The sequence below is a fragment of the Stegodyphus dumicola genome, chromosome 4 (genome assembly GCF_044657685.1).
Source record: "Stegodyphus dumicola isolate Sdum_Otavi_A_Nest chromosome 4, ASM4465768v1".
Taxonomy (NCBI): Eukaryota; Metazoa; Arthropoda; class Arachnida; order Araneae; family Eresidae; genus Stegodyphus; species Stegodyphus dumicola.
Genome location: NC_140771.1, coordinates 26,025,985 through 26,037,705, shown reverse-complemented (window position 1 = coordinate 26,037,705; position 11,721 = coordinate 26,025,985). Strand labels below are relative to the sequence as shown.

General features: G+C 32.1%; 1 protein-coding gene across 2 annotated transcripts in view; it reads right to left on the bottom strand.

Moving 5' to 3' along the window:
• Nucleotides 1-687: 687 nt before the first annotated feature.
• Nucleotides 688-11,721, bottom strand: part of Cbp53E (Calbindin 53E) — a 479,040-nt gene continuing 468,006 nt past the window's right edge. The window contains exon 11 of one of the 2 annotated variants that reach the window (XM_085814624.1): nucleotides 688-6,331. In XM_085814624.1, coding sequence (XP_085670750.1) covers nucleotides 6,185-6,331 — 147 coding nt within the window. In that variant the 3' untranslated portion in view covers nucleotides 688-6,184. Of the gene's footprint in view, nucleotides 6,332-11,173; nucleotides 11,404-11,721 lie in introns of those variants that run through there. The other variant, XM_085814625.1, reaches the window with a different exon arrangement.

Genomic DNA, 11,721 nt, shown 5'->3' with positions numbered 1-11,721 from the left:
TCTTTCTAGTGGGGAGTTGGCAAAGTGTTCTCTTCGTGTCTGACTCATTAGTGTAGGGTGTCCGAAAAATTCTTAGCGGCAGTGGGGGCTTTGAACAATATCAGTCGGTAAGACTTGGGTGAAGTAATTTATGGTAGTGGTTGGGACTCGTAATTCTTGAGGGATGTATTATGTGGAGTTCTTATTTGAGTGAAACTGTCTGTTAAGATTTTTTTGAAAATACTAGTGAATGGAAATTAATTAATTTCTGGCTAATTGTCGTGTCGCAATAATTAAGAATTTAAGAAAGGAGAAAAGGAATTTTCACTGTCCAAGAGCTATAAGACAGACTAAAGTCATGAAATAGGCCCATTTTTTTAGTAACAGCATAAGTCTGAAGACAGTTAGCTTTTTACTGCAAGCAATAAAATATTCTACTAAATAATTTGCTTCATACGAAAAAGGGATAAATTATAATAAAGGTTTAAATCATAATAATTTATTAATTAACATAAAATACTACTTTATTTCTTTTCGTATCAAAGACACAGAAATAACATGTGGCGATTCTGTTAGTGGAAATCGTCTAATATTGGTGTTCTGTATATTTATAAATGTTACTTGTAAGTATATGATGCACTTAGACATAACATTGAAGATCAAATTAGTTGCTACACAACATTATGTACATAAAAATAAACAATCAAATTTTAAATAAAAATACGATTTTATTCGTCTAAGGATCTAATATGCAGAAGAAATAATCTTCTTACACTTATGCAGAGTTATACGCAACGAAAAATATAGAATAATATTTTTACAAGAAAGAATAAAACAAACAATTTGTGCGTACAAAGCTTTTCTAACAATTTTTAAGCATACGCAGACATTTAATTTATAAGTAACAAATCACTGATATTTCGAAACATTGTCAGTATATGAAAACTACATTACTCCAATTCAATACACAACAGAGTTAATTATATATATTTATTCAAAGCCTTGAACAGCAGTCGTAACTCACAATAAATTTAATCGTAAGAATAACAAACACGATCAATGCATAAGGATAAATGCTATAAGGATATGCAAGTTGCTATTTCGAAATCTAACTCCAATCACGTCTTATTCCTCACAGTGAACACCCGCGTGCTGGTGAAATAAATAATACCATCAGCTGAGATGCCAGCAAAATGGCGGAATTTCTTTCGCTTGGATATGGCGACTTTCTGTATAGATATGTGAAGCCGAAATGCAGTAATAATTTGCAGTAGGATAATTGATAGTTTCATAGAGTGTAAACTAAGCTAAAATAAGAAATTCTCTAAATCTCGTATATGTATACTAGCATTGCCTACTTTTGGAAAGACACAGAGGAAATGTTAGAGAAAGGGAAAAGCTCAAAATATTCTGAAATTCACGTGTAACAAAATGCACACGTGACTAATGAATAAATAGAGTTTCAGCCAGTTTTACGGTGAATGAAATCGATACAGTTCGAAAGTGAGATTCGTAATCACCTTTCTTATCTTATTTTTTAATCCCTTTATAATGATCATTTTTACGATAAATGCTAGACAAATCATTTTAACGTAGGATATTTCTTACAATGTTCATAAAAACATCCCAAAATGGGCCACACTTATCGCAATGTAGCATTCTTTATTTCACATTTAATTATAGCTTTAGTTAACGATAATATTAACTTTTTATACTTGACACTGAAATAGCACCATTTATTAACAATTGATTCATTTTACTCAAAAGAGTTCAGTTGAATTAATATATAATTCTCCGTTATATTCCATAAGAAATTTGAAATTTTTAAACTATCAAGAAATGTGAAAAAAGCTACTAGACATCTCAAATGAATTTGATGCGTAGGAAAATGTTTAACATGCTGATAAAAATTTTCTATTCCACTGTAGAAAAACAATGATTGTTACAAAAATGTCTATTTGAAATCTGTGTGTAATTTGCAATAAATTTTTTAAATGGTTTTTTTGTGAATGTAGAAATATAGCCTTCTAACAGGTCCACGTATATTTCTTACAATAAGTTGTGGTTGTAATATTGGACCAGTGATTCAGAAAAAGATTGTTTTCTATATCTTATTTTGCCAAACATTTAACCTAAACTACATAAAACAGAGTAGAAAACATTTTAAAACACTGTTGATGTTTTTAAAATCTTCATTTCGTTGTAGTATTTATGTTAATTCTGAAATACTATCACACGATCGCTTTAAAGTGCTCAGAACATATGGAAGATTAAATAAATGCATATTTTCTTCGAAATGAAGGAATGAAAAGGGGTATTAAAATATTTAGTCAGAACTTCATACAAAGAAAAAGTAAGACATATGCGTGATAAATTGTCAGATCCGAAAATTTTTTATTTATCTGCTTGTTATAATTTAGGTATTAAGTTTAAGGAATTGTATCAAATACGAAATCATAACTTATCCAAACAAGTCGACGTTAATGCAACTTGTTTATTAGCACCTATTAGAAAAATTGTGTCGATAAAATTTCTTATTTTAATAATAAAATTCTTTTAATAAAAATAATATGTCTTTCAATAATAATTTAAAAAAATAATAATTAAAAAAGTAATGTGTCTTAACAGTCACCTTAAAAGTTTAAGAATTAAAAAAAAAAAAAAAAAAAAAAAAAAAAAAGATGATGCACGAGTTAAAAAAAAAAAATTCTATGCAAATTTTTTTTGTGCAACTTTTTAAACAAAGAATTAATTAAAAATATTTTATAAAAAAGTATATTAAAATAACAAAAAGTCCTTTCAGGAAACATTGTGTAAAATATAAAAATGTCTTAACGAGGTAAAATAAAAATATAATAAATATTTAAGATAAATAAAAAAAGTGTTTTGTATATATATATATATATACACATACATATTCGATTTATTCAGATTTGATCTCAGATTACATTTTGCCGTTGGTAATCATTAAATTTTATTTTATCTAAAGTGCTCAGAGCATACGGAAGATTAAATTTTCAGATTATTAATTGGTGGCGCCATCTTTCAGCAATTGATATAAACAAAAGTCATTAATTCAAATAAACAGTTTAAAATTGATGCAGATAGTCACGAATAACTCGAATTCTTTTACAAATTTCGCTTTATTAAGCCTATTTAAATAAATTAAACATCAATTATAGTTTAACATGCTTAATATATCAGAAGGCGACTTGAAACAACTACAAGAAAAATTCTAACTGTAAATTTAGCGCAACAGCACCGTGTTATCTTTCATAGTAGGCACGAAACGTGTATCTCACTCAAGTGATCTTAAAAGTACACTTTGAAAACGTCCTTCAAAATGATATAAAGTGCGACAATGAATAAGTACTTCCTATATCTAATAAAACAGCTAGAATAATGAAACCCATACAGTTATTTATCCAAACAGATGATGACAAATATAGACTAGACTTAGACATTAGAAATGATTCCAAAATTCATAGTCTAAAATTTATGTTAGTCTCACATGCTCATGATACACAAATAAGCTAAATGTAAGATGGAAGAATGTATACAATTGCGTTCATTTATCAAGACTTCCTCTACTCGTCGAATACGAATAAATATTTGTTAACGACCCCTGAATTATTAACGCGTCCGTCTTACTTTGAGGGGTGGACATTTTCTCCAAGAAAATACCTACCTTTATTTTTAAGTACAGAACGTGACTTTCGTTGATTATCTCCCCCTCCCCAGTACCTCAGCCTTCCCTAAGGATCTTTCCAAAGAGGACTGATTCTTCATGCTAATGTAATTCTGCAGTCAGTGTGCTACAGATTTAGGCTCGGACAAGCAGAAGAATCGTTATGGTTACGATGAATAGATTTTTCTGATGATATCATTAGTCGTGATTAACTTAAAAACTCAAAAAGGTAAATATTTGAATGAAGAAGCGTACCTGTAAGAGATGTATCCTCTTTCTTTCGCATCATTTATTTTCCTCGAGTTCAAATTGTTCTGCAGATTCACAGAAATATAATTTCTGAATTCCAATATTCGATTTATGATCAAGAAATCTGAATGTTTTTGAAATAGTTTCTTCATTTTTCACATACGTTAACTTAAATATAATACTAAAAATTAAAATCATTGCTGACAATATTATTTTGATGCTACTGCTGGCCCATTAATAAACTAAATAGGCTTTATTTTCTTCTTCAAGTTTTACAGGAAAAAAATAATTCCAGGGTATTAGAGGTTTTAAGAATTCAATTGCAGCCTTATTTATCTATTTTTTTTGATAAGCAACAGAATTTATTTTTTTTTTTAAACATATCTTCGAAGATAATTCTTGAATGCAGAAAACGTATTAAATTCCTTTATTTTTAAACGCATTAAAATCTCAAATCGTTCATTTTTAGGAGTTTATTACTGTGATTTTCAAGAAGATTCATTTAATTCTATGAATCCATTTGTATGCCTTTAATGACTATTTTGTAGTAGTGTGATTTATGATTATGTCATATTTCTCAGTCAAGGAGCATCTGTGATTTCTCAATTTAAAAAGAAAATACATTCATCACTTTACAACTTAAAATTGTTCCATGTAATCATATTAATATTTGAGTAAACTGAATAATAATAATAATAATAATAATAATAATAATAATAATAATAATAATAAAAAAAAAACCCTTTTCGACAATTATTTTGCCTTAAGATACTTTACCTCAAAAGCTTAAAATTGAAATTTTTTGTGGAAATACCTAGGAATTTACTTATTTAAGAAAATTATAAATGCTGAATTTTCTTTTTGAATATAATTTTGTAAATAAGATATAAAGAGCAGATGATTTTAAAAATGTAGCCGGTTTTAGAACTGCACTTCAAAAGTTAATTTTACTATTGATAAGTTCAAAATGGGAAGTTTTTCTTTTATCTTAAAAAAAATTATTTAATGAGCTAAGAAATTCTGAAATAAGCAGGACTTTTTTTTTAATATTAATTACAGTATCTGAAATATGCAAATAAAACCGTGACAAAGAAATAATGTTGAATAGTATGATTCAAATTTTTTTCGCATTGTTTTTACCTAATATAAAATTCAGACATCATACGAAATTAGAACATTCAGAAGCCTTAACAAGCAAATTTGATTATAATTTTATATATGTTTAGGGAAAGAATATTTTCACAACAAAACAGCGCGAATTGACATTTAATGCATGAAATTTGGATGACCAAAAGAGTTGTGGTAATAATGCTCCAGTTTAAATCTTCTTAATCTACGAAAGCCACGTTTACGAATTTTATTTAAAAACCGAAGACACGATTTGGATATGTAAAGAAGATATTTAAACACAGGTATTAAACCAACAACTTAAAGTGCAAAAGTGACCTGTGTAATTGGCTAATTTCCTATTTTACCATTAAAAATGCAAGCTTTAAAGAATTCGTAGGTTTAAAAAATACTAGAAAAAATTCTCACGTTGAAGATTATTACTACCAAACTTTAAAACATTGAAACGTAATTCTCAAAATTAAAGCTTATGGCGACTAGTTGCATCTCTGGAATAAATGCATCGAATTCTCTGTTAATGTTTTTTTAAATAAATGAATTTTACTATAAATTTGTATCTCGATAAAAAATTAGAGAATATTTTTGACTAAAACACTATAATTAGTTCCAAAGTCAATATTATTAATTGCATCTGAGCAACAAGTTTTAGTTAATTTTGTGTGTAAAAAGGTAAACGTATTTATACTTCATTGAGGTATTATCCACAGCCCCCAATGGACACACCTCAATAAATTGAAAAAACAGATGCTCCTGTAATGAGAAAAACTGTTTAATTTAAAGTTTGTTTATTTTAGAGAAAATGTGATATGCTTGAATTTTTATTGATATGGAAACATCGGAAGTTATGCGTATGTGAAATCAATGGCCTTCAGTTTTTAAACTTGTCATAAGTATTACACTGTTTCTGGATGTCACTACGAATAATTAATCATTCATTTGCAGTCTTTTAAAGGATTATTACGTTTGAAGGTTAGAGAAAAGAAAGAGGTACGCGTTCGATGCAGCCAGAGAATAATTTGTAACCTAACGCGACAATAATGCAAATAAAAAAATTACAGAGTTAGGCTGCTTTTGCTTTTTGACTCTTTAAATACAATAGTAGAATGATTGTTGGCAAGAGTGGTTGGAGGAGTCGACGACTTATTTAACATCATCTTCTTGGGAGTGTTTGGCAAGGGCCAAGAGTATCATGGTTAGCTCCTTTTTGTTGATTTTGCCATCCTTATTGAAATCGCATCCCCTCAGAATGGCCTCTTGAAACTCTTGGAGGTCTTGAGCATCATAATCCTAAAAAAATTAAGAAAATGAAATTCATTTTGGAGAAGTTTATATTAAAAAAATGTTTAAAGAAACGGTATATGCAGTTCCAGAGAACTTGACACGAATTTCTCTTCATTTTGGAGAAAAAACAGTTAGCCTACTTTCATCGCTTAAAATAAAATTCACTATACTAAAACATCACGTAAATTTTTTTATTACACTGTTTAGCTAAATGCACTTAAAAATAAAAGCGTAGTTTATTTTACCATCATAATATCCTTGGTTATAAGCGACCAAAAATAACTTCACGGAAACGCTAACAGAAGCAGATTTTAAAACTGAAATTTTCAAAGAGAAATTTAAGTGAATTGCATATTATCATACTTATGTATGACATTTTTATATTGTCACATACTTCTCCTTGAAATTCTGTCAAAACCTCAATAGAAGAATTCTTGTATAGGGCCCCACAATCGTCGCATAGAGCCAAAAATATGACAGTAGAAAATAATAATTTTTTAGTACATTTAATAAGTGTACATCTAAAAGCGTATAGCTTGAAAAGTATTTTTTTATACATTTTATTTTATACTTTTTATTCTATTGAATGAAGACTAAGTAATAAAGGAAGAAAATCACCACCTCTGAACGTAGAAGGAGTCACATAGTGACTAAAGAAAAGTCGAACTGCTTTTGAAAAATCCTTAAAATCTGGTAAATTACTTAAGACATTATGTGACATAATTATTTGAAATTTTTTTCTTTTAATATTTGTGATGGTGTAAAGATAGAAATCGTACGAAAATTAGTTTGATCGTTAAGCAAAGACATATAAGAAAAATTCAACGTTAAATAAGAATGAAGAGGCTAGATCGAATTTTAAAAAATCTATTGCAAATGATGATGTCATCGAAAATGTGAATATGAGAAAAATTTCGAGGAAATCGTCTCAGTAGAAGGGGCTCAAAAAATAAATTTTCAGATTTGATCCAAACAAGGAAACCAGCTAACAAACTGGGAAATCAAGCTAAAGTAAAACCATATAGAAAGAGTTAAAAACCCAATTATTGAGGGTAAATGTTAACATATGAAAATTAAAACTATAACTATATTTGTTACAATGTAAACAATAATCCTATAGATCTGTAAAAATACCACAGCCATTTAATAGGGTGAACAATACAAAGGCAGTTTAGAAGTATCCAACCATCTAAAAATAAAGGTTTTGGTGTTGTAACAGAAATTTCCATTTTAATTAATTTTGGACAGCTAAAAAAGAGAAAAACAATTTATTTTAATGCGAGTTTTCAAAGGATATTTTTTCCTAGGCTAAAAAGTAATAATAATCACAAGTTGATTGCGTCTTGTTCAATAGATTTAATTAAATGTAATAATTTGTTCTGGAAAATCACAGTAAACGCATTTACGAAGAGTAAAATGAGCAGATCGATTCACATATTTGATTTTTTTTCATGAAAAATATTTACTAATGGTTACTTATTTAAAACTGCTTCTCGCTGTAACTTGCACAGTGTGTCTACAAAGTTTTAGAGTAAGTTCGTACAAAACTGAACATTGGTGGAAACAATATTCTTACTTGCAATACAATTCTTATAGGTTCTTCTACAATTCTTATACGTCTATACATTGCGAACATTCTTATTTCTTAGCCTTTATAAGGCCTTTATATAGTCTTTATATAGTCTTTGTAGGGTTGTACAAGGCACGGCACACTCATCCAGCTGCATGATTTCTTCGCTGAACTCATCCTTTAGTATATACGATACTAATTAAGCATAATATACAGAAAGCTCTATAAATTTCATGTGGTTAGTAAATTATTACCTTTTTTATTAACTTTTTACATTAAGGCAAATAGAGTATACATTTGTATGCCAAGTAATTTTAACAATAGCCCAATGACTAAACAGAACAGATTAGGATGAAGATCTCCGCAATGGCAATACCATGGCAAAAGACGAAATAGGAGTGTCAGATCTACGCTCAAGTTTTCCATGTTCTGCCCGGAAACACGTATAGCACTCGTTGATCTAAAGTTGGAAGACCCTAAACTGATAAATCTCAGCCAATTATTGAATTTCATGTGATTAGATGGGAAACAATGCACTTTAGTGTATGTATTTATTGCAGAAAATTAACTAGAAACTTGATTTGGCGTTGGGATTGAAGGTCATTCTTTGCTGCATTTATAGTTAACTCTTTTTCAATCATTAGATTCCTGAGATTTACGTATAACAGATATACGTATAAATATCAGTTAGTTTCCTTTAGCCGCCACAAAAGCGTTTTTTGTTAAAATGGGCTTTGTCTCTGAGGGACTATTGTTATCATTTTGCGATTTTGCGTCGAATCACCCAGAATGTCCGTTTCATATTTAGTAGCTACGGTTTTTTGAATGCCTCCAATGATATTAAGGTCAGATGTGAGCTTTAGGGAAAAGAAGGTAGTTTACAGATGCCAAATGTAATGAGTGATGGGGATAACTGAGAATTATGGTACTTTTATTTGCTAGAAATTGCTTGATCATAATTTCTGCAGTACTTCCTCTACTAAAACATCTCCAAACAGCCATAATATATTAACGAGTTCATGACGTTGTGGTTAATTTAGTTGGTTAAAATTTTTAGCGTACTTTCTAATATATTCTTGTTTTTTTAATATATCAATGGAAGCGTAGTGTATATTTCCAAAGTTATCACCCTGTTCAAAGATTAGCTCTACCTCTGGCACTCTAGACACATACGTATGTAATTTATTTACGTGAAATTGCCTCGTACTTTTATTTTCCAACCGAAATAAAGCAGGATGTAGTCTCGTAAGCTCTACGATGGTGCCTGGGTTTTGCCTAGTATTTAGTAATTTATGTGATGAACATGGAACACAGATTAACACTTGCTCTTCTACTTCGAAAGTTTTCTCACGTGACCTCACATTATATGTACAAGTGTAATCGCTCTGAGTTTTATTTACGTTATAATATGATATAGCGTGAGTATTTTGTAGCTTATCTTCCAAATCGTCTAAACAGGATTCAGTGGTACGAGAAGCTATGCCTGGTATATCGTTCTTACCAGTCCAAAATTCTTTAATCCATGTTAACTGTCTTGTTGGTAGGCGACCGCATACCATATGGTAGGGTGGCTAAATAAAGAATTCATATACGCTAGGCGGGTCGTGCAGCACCCAGTTTCTAACTACACTGGTGTGCAAAAATTAAGGACGAAGTCGAAAAATTAGCATATCAGCTGAACGAAGAGGCAGAGCGGACTGAAAGACCAATCAGGAGATTAAGTAAGGTGATGTACGGTAGCATATGCGCAGATATGCATGTAGACGTAATGGAGGAGTATCTGAGTAGTATCAAGCATGTTGTCGGTGTAAGATCAGTATTTCTGGCAAAGAGATTGCACGCCGTATAGCAGTTAAAATCACACCGAGTTGCTGCCTCAGCGAGAAATGACGAATAATCAATCTGTTAGACGACATCTGGATGCTTTTACCCGAGGTCGAATCATTGGGAAGTTGGAGGAAGGCCGCAGTGTGACAAGTGTGGCTGCAGAGTTCGGAATTGCTCACAGCATCGTTTCACGACTTTGGAGACAATTTCAAATTACAGGAACAGCTATCCGGAGGTTTAGTAGTGGTCGTCCACGAGGAACCACATCCGCAGATGACCGGTATATTGCCTTACAGGCCAGAAGAAACAAGCGGCAGACAGCGGGAGAAATCGCTAGACACACGACACAGGCGACTAGACGACCGATATCGCGTTTTACCGTGGCCAGAAGACTGCACGGTGGTGGTCTGTTTGCACGACGCCCTGTACGGTGTGTACCTCTAACGCCTGCCCATCGGAGAAGGCGTTCTCTGTGGTGCCGGGAACACCGGAATTGGAGAGACAATGAATGGGGACGAGTACTCTTTACAGATGAGAGCAGATTCAGTCTGAGTAGCGATTCTCATCGCATACTCATCTGGAGAGAGCGGGGAAGCCGCAATCATCCCTCGAACATCATTGAAAGGGACACGTATGGAGGTAGCGGTGTTCTCGTTTGGGGAGGCATCATGCTTGGTAGTCGTACAGACCTTCACATCTTCGACGCAGGTTCAGTCAACGGGACCCGTTATTGTAACGAGATTCTTCTTCCATATGCGCGTCCTTTTAGAGGCGCTATGGGTCCGCAGCTCCTTTTCATGGACGACAATGCACCATGTCATCGCACAGTAGCTGCCGAACAGCTCTTAGAGAGTGAGGATATTGAACGTATAGATTGGCCGGCACGATCTCCGGATCTCAATCCCATCGAGCATGTATGGGATTTTCTAGGCAGACGCTTGGCAGCTCGTACCTTACCACCAGTAACGATTCCGGAGCTTCGATTGGCGCTGCAAGACGAATGGGCAGCAATGCCTCAACAACTCATTGACACCCTCATTCTCAGCATGGGCAGACGCTGTGAAACCTGCCTAGCAGTCAGGGGAGATCATATCCCCTATTAAAGACCGGATGTTTCTTGCTGGACACCCATCACAGGGATGTTTCGGCCTTCAGTCGCATTGCGCTCCGTGCTACCTTTTCAATAAAGCTTCTTTTTATTACTCTGATTTCTCTTTTAGTAAGTGTTGCTTACATTACTCATGTATTGGGGATCTTACGGTATTAAATGTGTTGATTTGGAAAGCTTTTGTACAAAGTTATATTGAAAAAACCATCTCTTCCTTAGTTTTTGCACACCAGTGTAGTTAATGATATTGAACGGCGAAATATCAGTGGCGTTGGTGAAGACGATGTAGAAAGCTGAACAACTCGTAAAATAATGGTAACTAACGTATGACTCAACAACTGCCTTCACAATAAAGTATTTTTATTCAGAAACACACACAGATACATACAAATAAATAAGTAAAATTAACATATTAGAACAGCAAAATAATGACTGTAGTAACCACGCACATTTTTTTCTCTTCCTTGATGTGTTCCTTGACTCAAATGTTCTTTTGGCGAAGTTTTTACTGACTTGCCGATGTCCACAGTTTGCGAAGGTCGCTTACTTGGAGTTTGTTTTTTAATCTTAATCCTAAAAGTTAATAGTAGACATACTGTGTATCTTTCTCGCATTAAAGGTCAGACTATAAATTCAAATAGTAAAATTTCTATCTAAGCAGAAGATATTATGGCGGTTAGAAGATGGATAAAACGTCTAATGGACGCCTAAAATGTCTAAATGACGAACAGTAATAAATTTTCGACCCTGCGAAACCACTGTATTTTGAATATAATAATACTTACTTTAAATTGTTAGAATAAAAAATAATTCCTGTTTTTCTGTCTCGTTTTTAAAGAAGGAATTTTTTTTTTTAACCGCAGCAATTTGCGAAGCTATTATTTTTTCTGC